This window comes from Barbatula barbatula, assembly GCF_947034865.1.
Source record: "Barbatula barbatula genome assembly, chromosome: 20".
Taxonomy (NCBI): Eukaryota; Metazoa; Chordata; class Actinopteri; order Cypriniformes; family Nemacheilidae; genus Barbatula; species Barbatula barbatula.
In genome coordinates, this window is record NC_136783.1 from 21,020,680 (window position 1) to 21,040,679 (window position 20,000).

At 39.1% G+C, this 20,000-nt stretch overlaps 4 protein-coding genes across 5 annotated transcripts in view; 2 read left to right on the top strand and 2 right to left on the bottom strand.

Moving 5' to 3' along the window:
• Positions 1–5,867, top strand: part of gnb4b (guanine nucleotide binding protein (G protein), beta polypeptide 4b) — an 8,827-nt gene extending 2,960 nt beyond the window's left edge. For both annotated transcript variants that reach the window (XM_079482466.1, XM_079482467.1), the window contains exons 3-11: positions 156–242; positions 322–360; positions 554–660; positions 1,811–1,874; positions 1,950–2,112; positions 2,228–2,294; positions 2,547–2,748; positions 3,058–3,274; positions 3,831–5,867. In XM_079482466.1, coding sequence (XP_079338592.1) covers positions 186–242; positions 322–360; positions 554–660; positions 1,811–1,874; positions 1,950–2,112; positions 2,228–2,294; positions 2,547–2,748; positions 3,058–3,274; positions 3,831–3,937 — 1,023 coding nt within the window. In that variant the 5' untranslated portion in view covers positions 156–185 and the 3' untranslated portion in view covers positions 3,938–5,867. The remainder of the gene's footprint in view (positions 1–155; positions 243–321; positions 361–553; positions 661–1,810; positions 1,875–1,949; positions 2,113–2,227; positions 2,295–2,546; positions 2,749–3,057; positions 3,275–3,830) is intronic.
• A 735-nt stretch (positions 5,868–6,602) lies between these two features.
• Positions 6,603–13,357, bottom strand: mfn1b (mitofusin 1b). The gene is made up of 19 exons (XM_079483894.1): positions 13,220–13,357; positions 12,406–12,442; positions 12,073–12,189; positions 11,688–11,823; positions 11,439–11,601; positions 11,166–11,290; positions 10,947–11,055; positions 10,753–10,860; positions 10,527–10,680; positions 10,388–10,455; positions 9,215–9,336; positions 8,952–9,078; positions 8,728–8,832; positions 8,546–8,648; positions 8,191–8,417; positions 7,913–8,095; positions 7,618–7,814; positions 7,353–7,487; positions 6,603–7,210 (listed from the first exon to the last, which is right to left on the bottom strand). Exons 3-19 carry the CDS (start codon positions 12,185–12,187, stop codon positions 7,141–7,143), a joined length of 2,247 nt encoding a protein of 748 aa, XP_079340020.1. The 5' UTR covers positions 12,188–12,189; positions 12,406–12,442; positions 13,220–13,357; the 3' UTR covers positions 6,603–7,140.
• A 67-nt stretch (positions 13,358–13,424) lies between these two features.
• On the bottom strand, positions 13,425–17,078 carry LOC306909829 (GTPase IMAP family member 8). Its single transcript, XM_079483895.1, has 5 exons — positions 16,965–17,078; positions 15,976–16,635; positions 14,627–15,376; positions 14,051–14,167; positions 13,425–13,937 (listed from the first exon to the last, which is right to left on the bottom strand). The coding sequence occupies exons 1-5, from the start codon at positions 16,990–16,992 to the stop codon at positions 13,867–13,869; spliced, it is 1,626 nt and encodes a 541-aa protein (XP_079340021.1). The 5' UTR covers positions 16,993–17,078; the 3' UTR covers positions 13,425–13,866.
• Positions 17,079–18,135: 1,057 nt separating this feature from the next.
• Positions 18,136–20,000, top strand: part of ero1b (endoplasmic reticulum oxidoreductase 1 beta) — a 12,430-nt gene continuing 10,565 nt past the window's right edge. The window contains exon 1 of the mRNA XM_079482970.1: positions 18,136–18,578. Within this exon, the coding sequence (XP_079339096.1) occupies positions 18,411–18,578 (168 nt within the window). The 5' untranslated portion in view covers positions 18,136–18,410. The remainder of the gene's footprint in view (positions 18,579–20,000) is intronic.

Here is a 20,000-nt window from a genome sequence, read left to right on the forward strand (position 1 = left end):
CACAGGTTTGCTGATTTTGTTGGGAATAGTTAATATAGATGATGTACAGAAAATGCTTGTGATGTCATAAATGTGATGAGATGCGGTGCTGCTGCAGGACGTGATGTGATGCTGCTGCTGTGATGTTTTAAGTCAAGTGCATGCATGTCTTGCAGGTCGTCTCAGGCGCAGGTCAAACAGGAAGTATGAGTGAGTTGGAACAGTTACGGCAAGAGGCCGAACAGCTTCGTCATCAGATCCGGGTAAGTGGAAGTGTTGTTTGTGTTTGGAGCGGCTCGCTGTGAAGCAAAACTGATTTTGTGTTCATGTGGCTCTCTTCAGGATGCCAGAAAAGCCTGCAGTGACTCCACACTGTCACAGGTACAACAGATCATTTATATTTTCTATTCTATTATTAAAAACATAACAACATAAATCTTTGGAAACTCACAATGACAGTAGCACACACGCACATTAGCTTACTGTGGTGTTTCTTCAGTCATGGCAAAATATTTGTATATTGTTCTTTAATGACGCTGTGTTATCTTGGATCTTTATTGTGTCGGAATGAAAGATGACAGCAGGTTTGGACTCTGTGGGACGGATACAGATGAGAACAAGACGCACACTCCGAGGTCACCTCGCCAAAATCTACGCCATGCACTGGGGCACTGACTCCAGGTGTGTGTTCTGAGACTCTAACCATCACCATTTGCTCAATTGGGTTGTTAAGCGGTGACGGAAGGAATGCCTATACCATCCATTCATTTCAAACAGCTGTTTACTCGCATCACATATTTAAGCATTTATTAACTCCGTATACAACCTTATGAAATCTCCGACATCAATATTTTGAGTAAATTATGAAAAATGAATCACTGACTGGCCATGTGGGATTTCGTTACGAAGAGAACCTTAAAAAACACAAAATGCTAAATATTGAGGCATTATAAGATTATATTTTTTGAACTATTAACTCAAATTGAACTATTTTAATGATTTATATCATGCAGTAATAAACAATATGTAAACACCGCAAAAGTTTTTGTCACAATCTCAACTGACAACTGCAGTAGTTGACAATCACAAATGATGTTTTGTTTTCTTAACAGGTGCAGCTTTTAGTAAAGAGATGTGGTTGTTTTCTTTATATGCTTTTGCATAGTGCTCATGTTAACAGAGGTGACGATCATATCACACCGTCAATCCTCCTTCATCTACTGACTGAAGTGTCCATGTCATGCTAGTAAACCAAAGCTCACAACACTCGCTCAAGTGACTCTTCGGGATGGTAAATCACGTTGTCTATGAATGGCCGGGCCAAGAAAATGTGGACTCGCACAGGAGGTCGCACAGGTCAAATAAAGGAAGCATATGCGACACAAATAGTCAAAATTTTAAGCCCAGCACTCCATCATGCCAGTTGCGTGAGGATTTTGTGTTCTCACGAGACCTCATACAATGAACTGAAGCTGCCTGTTAGCCATTTTAAATTCGCTATAAAGCACGTCTTAACACAAATTATTGCTTCAATTTGCTTTACTTTATATAATAATATATGAAAAACAATATTTTCTACAGGTTTATCTATAACCATCATGCAGTAGCATAAAAATGGCCACTATATGAAAGTGATAGTTTATTGTATTAGAGTCAACAAGCTGATCAGTATATCTCTCTAGTATCAAAGGTATTTTTTAATACACTTGTTTGGTGATGTATATCTGATTTTCCCTCCTCTAATTGTGACAAACAGTTGTGTTTTTTTATATATGTCAGACGGTCTCTTTTCCAGAATATAACCAAGTCTCACGACGCAACTGTTTTTCAGGTTACTTGTCAGTGCCTCTCAGGATGGAAAACTGATCATATGGGACAGTTATACAACCAACAAGGTAATGAAATGTTCTGAAGTTTGTCTTTAGCGTTGTCTTCAGTGAAACAGACAGTGATGTTGTGTGTTGACACAGATGCATGCCATCCCCCTGCGCTCCTCCTGGGTCATGACCTGTGCCTACGCTCCGTCAGGAAACTACGTGGCTTGCGGCGGCCTGGACAACATCTGCTCCACCTACAGTCTTAAAACCCGTGAGGGAAACGTTAAGGTCAACAGAGAACTGGCTGGACACACGGGTACAGGACACCTTTATCATCATAAACAGACTTTAAACTTCCTCTATGTCGGTACTTTTTGTGTTTGTTTGAATTGCTGTTGATTTGTGCTGTTTCTGATCACTTCTCTGTGTAGGTTATTTGTCCTGCTGTCGTTTTCTTGATGACGGTCAGATCCTCACCAGCTCTGGTGACACCACATGGTAAGAAATGTATTTATAGTTGGCTTTAGGTTCACTCGGTCCCTATAGAGATGCAGTGTGTTTACATGAAATGTTTTCTGTTCAAACATGTTAATCGAGTCTTTCATAACTGTTCACACTTTTAAATAACTTCTAGACTTCTTTTGACAGTCCAATTGTAAAACATAAACCCTGCATTACTTAAAAAAAATTGTGTCCCATTTAAAACTCTTATAAAATGCTCTGTTTACTCATGTGCCTCTTCTGCTGCAGTGCATTGTGGGACATCGAGACGGGCCAGCAGACCACCAGTTTTACAGGACACACGGGAGACGTCATGAGCTTGACCGTCAGCCCAGACTCAAAGGCGTTCGTGTCGGGAGCCTGCGATGCTTCGGCCAAATTATGGGACATCAGAGATGGGATGTGCAGGCAGTCATTTACTGGTCACGTCTCTGACATCAATGCTGTCTGCGTGAGTATTTCTATTCTTCACTGTTATCAATAGTTTCATATCCTCACGTCAGCTTGGGCTACACAGTAGTTAGATCATAAAATAAAGTGATGTACGGTATGCCATGTAATAATGTTTTTTACTCTAAACTGAGTTATAATAGAATTTCCATTATGTTAAGTTTTAAAATATAAGTTATTACAGTCAGTTATCGGCACATTTGTGATGTTTTTATCGTGTCATAACATTGTGCGGCCATGATAGTTTTAATGTTTGACGTTACACACAACAAAACTTGTCTATAGAACTGTACATTTTTTGCTCTTGCAGTTCTTTCCAAACGGATATGCCTTCACCACGGGCTCAGACGACGCCACTTGTAGGCTGTTTGATCTGCGTGCGGATCAGGAGTTGATGCTGTACTCGCATGACAACATCATCTGTGGAATCACCTCCGTGGCCTTCTCCAAGAGCGGACGTCTGCTATTGGCCGGGTACGACGATTTCAACTGCAACGTCTGGGACACTTTAAAAGGCGACCGTGCAGGTGAGATCACATCTTTCTCTGTTTTTAATGCCCTTTTATTATTATTTGACCTGCTTTACAGTTATTTGTATTAAAGCTGCAATACATTTTGTGGTATAAAAATGTCTCCGTCTGAATCATAACTGTAAGCTTAAAAATAATGATTTACAAGTCCAGCTGTCCAGTATGATTTTGCTGATGTCATTTGACTCGCGTAAAGTTTGGTATATAAAGTAACCTGCCATTTTATAGTAAAGTGATATGGTGATAGAGAGGCAAACATTACAGTTTAGCTTTAAACAAAACATTTAGAAAACATTGTAAATACTGTTTGGTTTTTAATTCACTTTGAAGAAAAGCATCTGCTTAATGAATAAATGTAAATGTGATAGCTTGATGACATTATCTGGCCTTAAATGATACACTTGCTTTGTTGTCTTGTTTAGTTTAATCAAATGCACAAACTGTAGGAAGTTTTGAGAACAATTTAGTTTGAACAATTTAGTCTGTTCCTTTAGAGTAAGTGTATAAATCTCAAATTATAGATGTATATTTCTCTCTCTCTCTCTCTTTGCAGGCGTTCTGGCCGGTCATGATAACAGGGTGAGCTGTTTAGGAGTGAATGATGATGGGATGGCAGTGGCCACAGGTTCATGGGACAGTTTCCTTCGAATCTGGAACTGAACTGTGAAAGCGCTCTTAAAATCTTCAGGTTCTGTTTCCCCATCTTTCCACAGCAGTTTATTCCAGATATTACACATGATTTTCAGTACGTAGTGCAATCACATGCAAAAGCCAATCATCATATTGTGTAATATGTAAATATACATGTATATGAATATAGATATGGTATATATACAGTATTACATGTATGTACCATATAGTATATACACATAGTGTTCATGTATATATTTTTATAGCTGATCATTGGCCCATTACTTTTTTTGATCTCTTTAATAATTAGTTTATTTCTATTTGTTTTATGTAAATAGAAAACGGCCCTACATGAGAGGGCATCAGAAGTCTGTATTACAAAAACGTGTCCTCCATGTGTTACAGTACCCAGGTTTAAACTAGATTCTTAACATCAGTATGCATCCTCCGGACTTTGAATGTTTCTACACTCCATTGGTGCTTAAGGTTGTTGTGAAAGATTTAGTTTCATCGCCTTGAGAAATTTAAAACATTAGGATCATTTAATCTTCACAAGTTGTGCTCTTGAATGATGAACGTAGGATGAAAATGAGGTGCAGAAAGTTTGTGTTTGCATTATATTTTCGCTTTAAACATCAAAGAACAAACTATTTCTATTACATACATTTTTGTGCTGGAAACGCACGTGTTTTAAATGAATTGATAACACTCTTTTTTGTATTCTTTTTTCGTGTAGAAATGGCCACAAACACATCTCTTTTTAAAGTGTTGCGAGGTTTTGAGGCTGGAATATATTCAGTGCCATATATAAAATAAAGAAATCAGTTTTTGCATAAAGAGAATGGATAAAGTGTTACTATGACTGGTGCTGGTTGTTGCTTGACAGTTGACAATTAAATAAAAAAGATCACAATGCACAAAAGAATACGAGAAAGTACTGCCTTTCATTAAGCACAATATCATTTCTTTCTTATTTTCTTTCTTTCTTCAAGGGTCAAGCATGACAGGTGTTGTGTGAGTTTATTAGGAATAATTTGTATTTGAGGTTTTTATAACACTTAGTTTCAGCACATAAATATGTGCAGGTTGGTTTGAATGAAGAACACTACCTGCTCAAGTTGACTGATATCTGTCTCGTGTGTAATGTGAAGTCATGAACACATGTCTGTGTTTTTCTTGTGCACTACAGATTGGGGATGGTTTGACATTTCTGCCTCCACTAATGTTTGTCACTAACCAGCTGGACATTCTGAAATGCCTGTTTTACAAATATATTCCTGCCATCTTTTTAAAGCTCTTTAACCCCTTGTGTAACTGTGAATAGCGTTTAAGCATTTTTTTCATAAATTCGTCATTTTTTTATAGGCATTAATACGTGTTTCTTTTACCCTTAAAAGTATCAACACATTTTTTCCATAACGTTTTCATACCGTAAGGCACAATGTCGAGATATCGCTTTGAGTTCAACGTCTCTTTGAAATGGTTATTAACTGTGAAAAGACAGTAACAGTGTCTGAGTTTGGACTGCTGGTATTGGGTTCATTATTTGTTGGAAGATTTCTCTGATAGTGTCGTGGTTGCCAACCAGTGATTCTTGGTTTGTTTTTTTGAGTTGTTGGTTCTCATTCATGTGAAATGAACTTTTTCTCTGGTCAAAATGCAAATCTCACGTGTTTTAAAAGTTTTGTATTTCCATGGAACAGGTCAAACCACTCAAAGCATTCATTCCCCGTATCAAGTATTGTTCAGTATATATTTGAGCTCATTTGTACCATGCATGATTTCTTAAAACCAACTTGTGTATTCTCACAGTGCCCTGCTTTGAAGTAATTCAACAACATTTAGTTTCTGGACTCCTTGGTATTTGTAAAGTAACACGGTTATAATGTTTTCATGCAGTATGCTGGTATATAACCAATGAAATAAAGACTCAGCCAAATGTAAAGACTGATGTGTCCTTAAGCTTTGTGCAATCGTGGTTATTTCTTGTGTCTATCTATGATGGTGGCACTGTCACACAAAAAGCAAACATATACTGATAAATCTGTACCTTATGCGCAATGCATGTAAAGGGGCGGAGCCCAGATGAAGGACTATAATTTTCCCTTTGGCTGATTACAAGCCGATTCACTGAAATCTCATTATGAACTAAATGTGTCTGTACACTGGTTATTATGATGCACCATGGGATTGAATGGGTGCACTCAGTAATGTTCACTATGATTTCAGACACCACTAAAATGGATGTCCCCTCAAATAGTGCACTACATTAGTGCGTAGGTGGCTATTCCGAACACAGCCTTATTTTTTTCAGGCACGTGCGACTACAGCCTTGAGGCTGATAATGATAGGCCTATTAAGTTTTAAGTCAAATCTTTAAGCTAACTTTACAGTTTTCACTACTTAATAAAACACAAATTTCCCCAGATTAATTAACCTGGCTATAATACACCTTTGGGAAAATGATAAATGGGCCTCTTACACTATAGCATTTGTTTTGTACCTGATCCCTATTTTACCATTAAACATCATAATGAGTAAATCATTTACAAATCTTTGTTTTTTACCAAACAATTACCATATTTTATTGCAATATTGGGCAAAACCTATGTGGTAAAAATGAATTCATGTTACAAAAATGCATCTCTAGTTTAGTTACCAGATAGAGTAGAAGAGTTTCAACATGCAAATAAAACAGAAAAAAACACAGAAAGTTTTATTGTTCATTCAAGGGAAAGGTTTTTACAACATATCAGTCACGTGTTACAACAGAGGTTAGATTTACTGAATAGTAAAAATACAGAAATAGGCTTTGTGATCAAAAGGCAAATCTACAAAATCAGATTTTTACTGTCTGATAACATGAACCCCATTCTTTCTGAAGAGAAGATGTCTGTGAAAGATGCTGTTAAATGAAAGTAGTTTTATATAATGGAAGTATTTCATAATCGTTATTCTGAAGTTGAACAACAGATCTCTTATTTGTCCCGCAGAAAAAAGCTTCAATATGGCAGTTTCACACGTCATACATGTTTGTAAAAAGTCCCACTGCAACTTCATACAGAAAACACGTTTATGCCTAAACCAACATCTTGGGTTCAAGGATGCAAGTTTTACATTTCACTACAATTAACAACAGGTGGTTGTTTTTTGCCACATTCCTCAAGAATCATTCTCTGAACATCAGGTGTTGTTACAGTATTAATAAGTGACCTCATCCTCTGGACGTCAAATCAGAGCTGAGGCTGCAGATACTGTGACCTGAAATCCTCCAGCTGTTTCTCAAGACTTGTGGCTTTATGTCTGTAAATAAAGACATCACATATTACAAAAACGGTCACTTCTAGGGATGTGCAACAAACACAGATATAATCCATTTTAAAACAAAATTACCGTTCTGGTTCAATAAATGGGATTGAAATTCAAGGTTAAAGATCAGACTGACCTGAGCACTTTGGAGCGTTTCTGTACAGTTTCCAGCTGTTGGATCTTGCTGGTGAGGCGCTGAATGTTGTTCTCCAGGTCTTTCTGGGTGATGTCAACCTGCTGACAGAGTCGGGCGAATGTGCTGGCAATCTCTCTGTATCACACACACAAAAACACGTTAACTGCAAAATTTTAGCATCATGTTCCAGCGTGACCGTTTTGATTTTGAACCTCAAATGAACGCTCAAACAACAACACATCAAGCGAACGGTCAGTGGACTCACTGCTGAACCTGATGACTGCAGTTGGAGCTGGTGAAACTGATGATCATCTTCAGCTTTTCGGTGGCATAATCCACAAACTGTCTCTTCAAAGTTCGCTCTTTAGCTTTGGTGGTCCACGTGAGTCTTTCATACAGGTACAACATTCCATAGAGACTCGTGGAGAGAGCGATCAAACGCCAGCCCACCGTCCGCCACACCTGTTTAAAGATAAAGTGAACATAACGCATCAGACGGCGTGTCACAGCAATTCTAAGAAACACTTGCGACGCCGACAGAAAGAATTCAGTCTTCTCACCACTCCTCCGACGATGATGACGCTCATGGACGTGCGAGAGGTGACAGACGCCAGGTTGGTCACCATGGACATCATGAGTTCTTCCTGTGTTACCACCGCTTGATTCTGTCCTTGTGTTCCAGGTACTCTGGATGTCTGAGACTGGACCCCCGCTGGGGCTGAAGGAGTGCACGCTCCAGTCAGCTGAAGAACAAAACATTAGTCATTATTTATAAAAAGCAGCTCACAGTAGGGGCCCTGAGTACAGTCGACGCCGGGTGGAAATCTGGTGAATGTACCTGCAAGTTCTGATCCACCAGCATCAAGGCACGTTTGGCGTTCACAGGTCCGAGGAAACGATGGACCAGGGTGGTCCAGCCCAAGGAGAACTGAAACTCGATGTTCTCCTGGAAGTCTGAGCAGAGCGTGGCGCAGTTCAGATCATAGCTGAGCTCGAACTTTCTGCTGGGGACGAGTGTGTTGATCTGAGTCTGAACACCAGAGGGCAGCAGAGGCTTCAGACACTCTGAAACAAAGATTGTAAACTGTCCAAACGGCCAACACACATGACACGCTCACCCATGATCAGACTTGATCTATTAATAGCAGGGCCGGGCGCTGGAGTGGGTTTGTGTTGAAATGTTGTGTGCATACCGATCATGTCTTTCTGAGAGGACTGAACAGACGCGTTGACTGCATCAGAACAGCGGAAGGCCAGATTCTTGCCCATGCCCTGCTCAATGTGAGCGAGAAGATCCTTCACGAAGACAAAAGTTCAGTCAGGTCTCAGTTTGATTTTACAACAATGGCATTAGACTGTTGACTTCTCGACTCACAGATTTGTACATCTTGAGAATTTGAGGTGACGGGTGGAAATCTGAACGATACTCATCTATGAGAACAGAGAGACGGCAGATCTCCTCCTCCATCGCCTCTGACACCTGAGACACACGCAGAAGACGTTACTGTACACACACAAACACACGGCTGAACTGTAGCCAGCATGATGTATGAGTTTATGTTGTACCTGGAGACATTCTGTGAATTTTGTCTGATTTACCTTGTTCTCCACCTCCTCTGTGATGAGTTTGATTTGCTTCTTGATGTCCTGGATGAGCAGGTTGAGTTGATTCCGGACGAAATCCAGTCGGTCGCTCAGATACTCTCTCTCCTCCAGAGACACGATCCTGAGATCCGAGACAACACACGTGACGACAGGGAAAAACACCAAATCTATATGTGATGACATTAGTCACTCCAGAATGATCCGCTCATGACGTGATGAACAGTCCTGCATCAGAGTAAAAAGAGACGTGTACGCACCTCTTCTCAGCGGCGGTGATGTTGATTTGATCCATGATGTCTTTGACCGTGTTTGTGATATCCGTGGCTGTTATCGTGTGCTGTTCAAACTTTGTTTTCACTGCTGAATGCGAGATACACTCCTGCGAGGCCACACGCACACACACACACACACAAGCTACTGTGACCGGAGCCGTTAAGACTGACCACAGTTCCGTTTCACACATCCACCGTCTGCAGCACATGAGCACTTGAGCTTGCAGCAAATGCGTACACGCGCTACAGACGTGTGTGACGCAGACCTGAGAGTTTCAGAGATTCAGACGTGCTGCAGCTGGAAAATAAAAAAAGACTGAAATAAAGAGTAAAAACTGCAGCATTTCTGAACCTCCTCAAGCCAGCTCACAGTAACATGAGAATAAAACACAAAGACATCAACACAAATAGGGAGGAATTTAAAACAACCCGTGCACTTGGCACAACTTAAATAGAACACAATTGCAAAGAAACACAAAGAAACAGAAATGGTGTGATATGAAACAGAAAGACGAGGGTGAAACTGAACTAAAGACGCAACGTGTCCTCGCCTCAGCAAATCTAGACTTCAGCAATGAAGACACAGATTGAAGAATAAAAGCGTTCAGAGCGGCCGCTGAATAAACTTCAGGAGAAACAAACACTGCTGTACATAAACCAAACTCCATCATATCCATACACAAGACGTCACCTCGCTCCTCAGGGTACATGCAGGAATTATACTCACAGAGCTAAATCAACCTCACAGTTAACCGTGGCGATACTTTAACTTACATTTACTACATACTGATTGTGTAGCACAAGTCTTAGTTTGCAACATCATTCAGAAGGGTGGGACTGAAGAACAACAGAAGAGTGACTAACCCAACTCAAGGTTTATTAGAAAGAGAAACGAGGCTACGCTAATCACCTTCAGACACACAGAGCAGTACACCGCACTGTTATTCCCAGAGCCGGCCCGCAGCCACGGTTCCACGGTACTCTTTATCCTCCAACCATTTGCATGAAAACTAGCATTTCCCCATTAGATACTGACAGACCTTTCTGTCTGCTGCCAGATATAAACTTTGACTTTTAAAGGATTACACATGTGAATCACTGGAAGACAATATGAAAAACCAACAGCATCTCTCGCTCTCATCTGCGTCTCTGACTTGCCTCAAACCTTCTTTCAAAGTTCTGGAACTCCTTCAAGCGCTCTTCAAACCCTTCGGCAAGAGCTCCCCCTGCGAACACAAACACCACTTTAACTAAACGCAGGAAGTACATTTGGCGTGCTGGCACGACCCGCTCTTACCCGTCTCTGGCATACCCTGCGCCCGCTGCATGCGTGAGTTCAGCACCTCCTTCGCGGACACGAAGAAAATGCGATTGGGCGCCTGATGACGGTCCACAACCTTCAGTTCCTCCACCAGAAAGTTCATGCACCGGTCTGTGTGCTGCTTCCGCACCTGAGACACCATAAACAGCGTGAGACGTCATTTCAACACGTGTGAGGCGTGAGGAGCAGCAGACACACTCACGTCCTCCATGTACTCGGGTTCCGCAGCAGACGCGTCCCAGCGATTGTTCAGGATGAAGACGTTGGGCTTGGACAGGCGCTCGTTGACCTTGTGAAAGAAATGCTTCTCCTTTAAGAAGAACAGAGGTCGTCAGAGGGGTGGTGTGATGACAAAACAAACACACGCATGCTGGCCGTGTACAGACAACAACTCACCGTGTTCATCAGAGTGGACTCAGAATTTGCCACCAGCACGAACACATCAGCATCCAGACAGAACTTATCAATCCAGCTGTCCAGCTGTGTGGTGACGTCAGTTCCAGGACTGAGAGAAAAAGCAAATTAAACATGACAGAACACAAATTCAAACCATCTTATCTTATAACAAGAATCCATATTAAGCAGCAGCACATGTCAGAGCTCATGGATTGGTACCTGTCCATCAGAACCAGGTCATCTCTGAGCAGAGCACACTTGGTCTTGGGCCAGAACACTTTCACCAGACAGCCAGCGTCCAAACTCTCGTCCATGTGCAGCGCGTGAGCCAGCTGATTCACTGTCTGCAGAGAAAAAAACAACGTTTTCAAACGGCTTTACATGCTATTATGAGGACAACATTACATTATAAAGTGTGTAGAATGGAAATACTAGCATAGTGATGTTGAGATGATTTAGTCCTGTGTGTCAAACCCCCAAATGTAACGTCACCTTGATGCTCTTCTGCTCCTCAGAGCTGTCCGTCTTCAGATAAGCCTTGTCGTCATCCGTCCCCTCCACACTCAGAAAGCAGTTGGTGGTGTGTCCGATGCCGCTGGGCAGCACGCGGTCGTGCAGCATGGCATTGACAACGGTGCTCTTACCATTGCTTGTTCTAGTCAAAGATTGACACGAAGACGTTTATCCTGACACTTCAATGAATAACGCCACTCAACCGCTGATGAAACGCTCCAAACTCACCTGCCGAAGAAGGCCACCTTCATATGTCTGCGGGCTAACACCTCTTTAATATCGGACAGTTTGCTTGTGTACGCCTCGATTTCATCCAGCTGGCTCCTGTTGGCAATATTCTCCAGCGATTCATTAGAACTCGTCTCTGGCCGTGCAGACAAACGCATGAGACCGATGCAAATATACACGTTCTGTTATGTTTCATTCAGTGATTTCATACCACTTTGTTTTCAAGACACTTTTAACAAATGATGTGTTTTGTTCCCTGATAAATGTGAATTATGATTGTGTAAGGTGTTTTGCTGTACATTTGTGTATTTGTTATACATGTAGCTGCTGTCTTGGTCGGGTTTTTTTATCTGGTTAAATAAAGATTGAATGAATGGATGGATACCTTTCACAAACTCTGAGCCCTCCTGTACATACACCAAAAGGTGCTCGAAAACTTCGCTGATCTTCTTTTTGGCCAGCACAAAGCGCTTCAACGGAGAACGATCCGTCTGCTCCATTTCTTTTCCATGTCACAAACATAATATTGTATAGTTTATATATATATATATATATTATTCTGGTCTGGCTTTTGTTGAAACTAGTAACTCTATTGCTCTTTTATGACATATCGCTTATTGCTCCCTGAACTCTTTGTAAGTCTCTTTGTATAAAAGCATCAATGTAATTATTCCATAATATCAAACTGTTTTAGCATCAAATGTTAACATTTACTTACTTTCACGCTCAAGACTGTCACATCAGAGCTGTCAAATCTGTGAGGACACATATGTAGATTATGAATGTCATATCATATCATAGTACTATTTATCTTTTGCCATCCAGGGTTATCACAGTCAACCAAAACTATCAATGCATTTCTGTAATGATCGAAATATAGGTAAAGATATATCACTTAAAAAAGTTAAACTAAACTCAAATACAATGCTTGCCTAAGCTAAAACGAAACCAAAAGTGAAAAAAATACAAACTACAACTAAAATGAAACATATACAGATATTTGTAATATTAAACACAAACAAAACTCAATGTAAATATGAATGTACATGTAGTGCCGTTGTATTCTTTAAAGTACTTTAGTTTAACGAAACACAGTGTAAGAATACAGTAAATATTCAGAACCAAGATAAAGAGTCTCTGACAATAACAAATAAATGAAAGTAATTTAACCATTAATGTCATATTACACATGTTTTATCACCATATTACACACGTGAAGTGCGTTTATAAAGTCACATATCTCTTCACTATAAGAATGTGTGTTTTCAAATCAATCTTTTTATACTAAAGTGTAACCTGTGGAGTTTTAAGTCAGATTTGCTCTGTGTGAGTTTATAAACTTGATTTATTTCAGTCAGATGTTTGTAAAGGTGACACGAGCTGCTAGCTGTAGCAACAACACACACACACACACGTCAGACACTTATCTAAGCATGAATATCGTGTTTAAAACACTTCGCTTTCACACTATTATACAAGAAAGCATCAGATGATGACATTATAAACCCTGTTAAACATAAATGACATCTCACCACACTACACAGGTGTTAAATCCCCTTCTGTCATGACGTCTGTCAGATCGGCGCTCACGCCGACGCCGAACAAGCGCTTCAAAATAAAAGACCCTGTGGAGTCACAGCCGCATTTCAAAACAAAGGTTTGAGGCCTGCTTCTGAACTTGAAGACATAAAGGATTTATACTATGTGAAAAATCAAGGTGAAAGTCAATCAACAAATGGTGAAATCAAATTGTGAATTTATTATTTTCCTGATTTTAATTTAATACAGATATCATTTTAGTCTGATGGATAAACGCTTTGAGACAGCAGAAGAACATAACTGAACCTGGATTATTAAAACAGAAGTCAATAAAGACGCGCATATGTGTTCACTGTATATTAAATATTGTACAGAGTAAGCTGCCACGGCGTCCTTTACAACCAAGCGCAAATCCAGTTATAGTATTTTAATTTAACAGTATTTAATGCTTAAACAAATTAATAAACTATACAAAAATTTACATATGTAAACACATTTATCATAATTAAATGTGTAAAAAAGTGTAAAGCATATTGTTGGTATTTCATATATGTTAAATGTGCAATGAATTCTAAAACAAATGTGAGTTGTAGGCTTTTGTGCATCTTCCGGTCATCCAGTCTGCGGCTGTTTAGTGAAATCATGAGCTTGTATCATATCCAGAGCTGTATTCTGCACTGTATCTCTGAAGCCACCCTAACACCTTATCGTCTGAAGATGGAGCACAAAGCTCAAAAAGTACACAAGTGTGACCAGAGATCAACTATAATATGCTGTACTGAAAATGGAGAATTTCTTTTTGAATTGAAAATGTAATAACTCACCACACGTTTCAGAATTCTGTGAGATTTTAAAAAAACCGTCCATTTCAATCGCTTCCCATCTGCTGACTTCTCTCTTTATCAGCTTTATCAGATCAGTAAGATTTTCATCATCTGAAACTGAAAGAGGAAGGACAAATACAAAGCAAGCATGTGATAAATTGAAAGGTGCCCTCTTTGAACGTGGCACTATGGCAACGCCAAGGTCATGGATGAAATATAAAGCTTTTAAGGCACTGTAAATTATTTTGGATAAAATTATCTACCAAATGCATATGTAAGGTGCATTATTCCATCCATTTTCACAAAGATATTCGCTCAGACATATGTCATTAGAGTTTGACAAATGACGTCAACAATGTGTGAAACTGAGCTCAGATTTGTCTCGTCTGCAATCAAAAGTCAATATTAGTGATTAAGATCGAGCTCGAACATTTCTCATCACATTAACTCAAATCCAGATGATTTCACTTCTACAATCTACATTCATTTTACACCTTTACCAATTACACGCTCATTTGATTCTCTTTAATAATTGAAGGATTTAAGCACAGCTGAGATCTCATAGTGTCAACTTACACATTGGCGGTTTTTTCATGCTATTATCACTTTCGGCATCCAAAGCTTCAGGCTCTGTTTGTCCCATTTTCATTGTAACTCTGGTTATTCTTCCCTTAAACTCTTCTCTTAGTAACTTCAGCACGAGATCATTGTAAAGATGTGTTTCTGAAGCCCTGTGAGCATCAAGACAAAAGGAGCAGTTTTCCTCCACCATCTCATCAATTTTCTGCAGCAGTTGTGTGACCTGATGTCCATTCTCTCTGTCTAAGTTGTCAAAGACGTGATATCTGTTCCTACATTTATCAATGAGCCACTGCAAGGCTTCACCTTCACTCTCGATGTGCCGCTCTATCTCTATGTCTGGCAATCTGTCGCCCCACGTGAACAGAACTATAGTGTGTCTCCACACGTCCTGGCTGAAAATGCTCATATACTCTTCAATGACCCTCTTTTGTTCTTCTTTAAACGCCACGTCTGCGGGAATCACCAGGATCATGGCATGAGGATTCCCTGAACATTCGGATTGCTTTATGAACTCCAGAATAGTGGTGCGCACAAACGCTGGGTTGAATTTAGCAGACAAATACTTCCAGCAGCCTGGCGTGTCCATCACAGTGATCTTTCTGTTGTCTACATCACCGGTATGACTTGTGCATGTTTTCGTTTTTCCAATCTTGAATATGTCATCGTTGAAGATCATGTTTCCCACAGAACTCTTCCCAGAAACTATCCAGCCCAGCAGAACCATGACTCTCTCTTCTGACGATCCTGGTTCATTAGAAGAAACTATTAACAGAGATATCTGCACATTCACAGAGCCACCAGCTAACCGTGGCTATGAATTATCTTAATCAAAAAAGTTCTTGCAATGTCGACAGAGCATTTTCAGTGTTATATGTGATCGATGTGACATTCTTAAAATGTACGTAGAAAACCGTGATGCTTACAGTGGAACGTCTAGGACCGTTAAGAAATAACCTTCACATGACTAAATGGGAATGTTAGTAAAACATTCTCGGAACATATTTTAAGGAAATGCCTTGCCGTGACATTTTAGTTTGGTAAAATTCATAATAGTTTTTTTCTGTAAATTGTATTGTTTTAAACAATTAATTGTGCCACCTTGTGTAATAGTTACAAAAATACATTAGATTTTAAGCCCATTATTAATAAATGATTAAACTATTAAAATATGTCTGTCAATTGAAGTCAAATAAAATATAATCCTAATTCTTAAACTCAATAAAAATGTGAAATGTTGCCTTAAAAAAAGGAAACTTTTAAAACAATAAAAAATAAACAATTATTTGAATTGAAAATATGAATATAGGAACAATCCAAAAAAGAAACTAAAACTTTGTGCTTACGTGTTTTTCTCAACCGTTTTCTTTGATCCTCCATCATTCGTTTTCTGGCTTGTGCTTTTGTTTTGTTTTCATCTCTCTTTCTCAGAATCTCAATCAGCTCGTCCTGACAGGGATCAAAGTACATGTTGTTGTTTGCTGCGACCACACCATCCATCTTTATGAGCAGCTCTTGAACTCCATTTTCTTTATTTTCCATATCGAGCACATGATACCTGCCTGCGCATTTCCGTAGGATCTGCTGCACATCGTCTCCCTGCTCCTCAACACACTTGCGTTTCTGAGATGTTTGTGTGAAGAGCAACAGGGTGTGACTCCAGATTCTCTCGCCAAACAGACTTGTGTGATCTTCAAAGCTGATTCTGTCCTCATCAGTGAAAGATGAACTGAGATCGATGACCAGGAGAAAAACGTGAGGTCCTGGTGGACACAAGAAGACGCTGCACACGAGTTCATGTTTAAGAACCTCTGGTGAATCTTGAAGACCAAACACCTGCCACCATGATGGAGTGTTGATCAAAATGATCTTTCTACCGTTCACTTCTCCCTGATTTCTCACAGAATTCACAAAGAACTTGTCCAATTCAACATTCTTTCCTAAAATAGTGTTTATTACTGAGAATTTGAGAGATTTTTTGGATCCCAAAACAACAGCTCTCATCACTGAAAGAAAACAAACATGACGACGGATTACTCAGACATATTACTTGTTAGAAAATCACAGATGACGTCGCTTTAATATCTCAGTGAGATTAAATGGAGAGCAAATGGAGTCTCGCCTTCTCAGATATTTCTCCTGAGAAAATACGGAAATCTCACAAATGTTTCTATTATCAGCAGAGATCTCAATAATGTCACAAACTGAGCTAAGGTTTGTCGAGTTTTATTTCCTCTAAGGAATCTTAGTAGAAACACACGAGACTAAATTGATATTTGAATGATATTTATACACATTCACATTAAGCAACAAACTAAACATGATCACATCTTACCAGATTGCTTGTGAACTGTGTCGTCCATTTTCTCACTTTATGTAATCCAAACAAAAACTAGAGGTGCCAATACATAGTTACTAGTGTCAACAAAAACTACAATCAAGTAAACTTGTATTTGTCTGACAGCCAGGAGGAATGCAGGTACAGTCCTGCCCAACCTAAAACAGGTTAAACTTGTTAAGATGAACAGTTAATGTTTCAAACACTCAATTGTATTCTAAAGCATCTGTCATTAGTCATGTCAGAAGTTTACTGTGGTAAATCTAAATTCCTCACTACATACTCAACATCACGTTTCTACCATATAATGTTCAAATATTGTACGGGCATTTTTTCCCTATATAAAGAAGTTCAGCTAATGAATGAAATTAAGTCACGCTAATTTATGGACTCAACAAAGAGGTAGTGTAGTCAAGTCAGCTTTATTTATATACGCTTTTTACAATTTTCATTGTTACAAAGCAGCTGTACAAGAAAACATTGACTATAAGCAAAACATAGAAGGTTATGCAAGTCAAAAGTGTAGGAGTAGTGTAAGAAGGATAGGACAAACAGGACTAAATAAATCACTTTATTTAATAAATAAACACCCAAATGGAATATGTGAAAAGTGTAGTCAACACAAATCTGTTAACATGTGTTATTATAATGTAAAGTATATGAGAAAGAAGGGGGAAATTAAAAGAAGCAGTTGTACAATTTGAATTACAATTTACATTAGAGAGTAATATCTAAATGGGGAATAGAAGGTAGTAAATGAGCAATTGATTACAAGTGTAAGAAATATGATCATTAATAATATTATCTTTTTGTATTGTCTTTTTTATTATTTATTTTTCGAATGCCAATAATTGGATCCACACTCAGTTCAGAAGTGCACCTATAAGCTGGTTTGCAAAGAACTCAAGAAGAAGAAGACGATGAAGACGGAATCAACAGTCTTCATGCTGCAACTACAACGCATCTATTTCCCTAAAAGAATCAAAATGACTAATAGAATATAAGAGATACCCTTGCACTAAAATAGTTATTTTTATTTATTTCATGGTTTCCAAAGTCCCAACCATGATGCGCTCCACACCCCTGTCCAGTAGGTGGCGGCAATGCGCCATTAAGTTGTTCTGCTAACCGCCATCAATCATAAGAAGAAACAGCGCATCTGTCAGTTATGCTCTTACCCCGCCCACTAAAAACATACCCTGCGTTAAGACACGCCTCCGCTGTTTGTAGGCTTTCCTTCTTTATGTCGATGCCGCAATTTCCACAATAGTGCGATTTTCATGTTTTGTCATATATAGTTTATCTCTCATGGCCGTGCAGCATATGACTGTTGTTTAACTTAAATGAAACATATTTATACGGCAAATGTCGCGTTTCCTTTGAGCGCAGCAGGAAGTTCGAGTCTGATCATCATCTGTTTATGTTTGGACACTTGCATCTGACATGGTAAAACAAACGATGCAAACGCCGGGACTCTTGATTTTATTCAGTTTGTTCTTCTGTCATTTCGGCTGGGGATGGTTTCAAAACAACGCGAAGAGCAGAAACCAACAGCGCGAGCCCGCGTACACAAGCACTTCCGACAGCCAGGACCAGAGCTGCCTGTGTCATGTAAGTTTATTTCACATTCTACATAAATCACACATTCACATTAACGCTAGTATTACAAATCCGCGCTGTTGTTATCGGTAATATTTCACGTTTTCGGTGTAATTCACGGTATTTCTGGCATGTTCTACTGTCGCGTGAATGTGACGTCAGCACGTCCGCAGTTTGCTGCGGAGTTTCTGCATAGTTAAAAAAAAAAGTTTCTGCATAGTTGAAACTGGCTTGCTTGGTCCCATATCAATAACAAAGTTAAAGAAGTTCACTTTAAAATTCTACACAAAATGTACCCTTGTAATTTATTTGTATCTACATTAACGTATATCGGTGATACGTGTTCTTTGTGTAATATGCAGGAGGAAAGTGTAGCTCATTTATTTTATAACTGTCCTTAAACTCTTCAATTGTGGTCTGATGTTTGCTCCTTTTTATTTGCCAGTAAGAATATTGTTTATATGTTATATGTTCATATACTAATGAATGTAAATTATAATTTTTAGATTTAACATGGCAAATATTATATTTATAAACATTTGTCAAATCTGCAATTTAGTTTTGTTAGAAGTATTTAGAATTTGTCCATACGAAGGCGGAGAAATACATGTTTATTCTCTTTCTTTCGCTTCTTATTCTCCTTCCTCTTTGTGTGGTCTATTGCCTGATCTGTATAACATTGTTATTTTCAAAGATTTCTGGATTTCTTCACGATTCTACATTTAATGTGAAACTTGACTGTTACATATTGTAATTGCATTTACATTTAGTCATTTAGGAGACGCTTTTATCCAAAGCGACTTACAGATGAGGAAACATTGGAAGCAATTATATCAAAAATACATAAGTGCATCAAACTAGTCCATTAAAGCCTAGCACAGTATACAAAGCTCAGAATAGTGAGGTTAGGAGTTTTTTTTAATAAGAAGGAAAGGGAAAAGAATTAGGATATTGCATCTATGTCTGCCGTTTGAGGATTGTTAACTGTTAATATTGTTTGTTCAATGCCTAGTTTGTATGTACACTTGTTTATTTGCTATTTTTTAAAACGTTTCCGCATAGTTAGGATGGTTGTTAAAGTAACGGATGACATCATTGTAAATATCTTATATATTTCACCATTGGTTTTTAAATCGTGTATTTTCTACACCGTCCGACAGCGGCGGTTATCGTTCACTCACTATCATTATTATTTTATTTGACGGCGTCAGATCGCGATTAAATAGAAAAGTTTCCGCGTGATGTGTTTGTAACATCTGTAGCGAAGTCAAGCCTGCGCTTATTCAGCGTGGTGTCGCCTCATTGGTTCACGAACAAAGCTAACACGAGCGGAATTGTGGGATTTGTCGTTTTTCGCAACTTCCCTTTCCGTTCACCGCAGCGTGGAGCGCGTTCGCAAAAAACTACAGCGCGACGCGCGGTCTAGTGGGAACG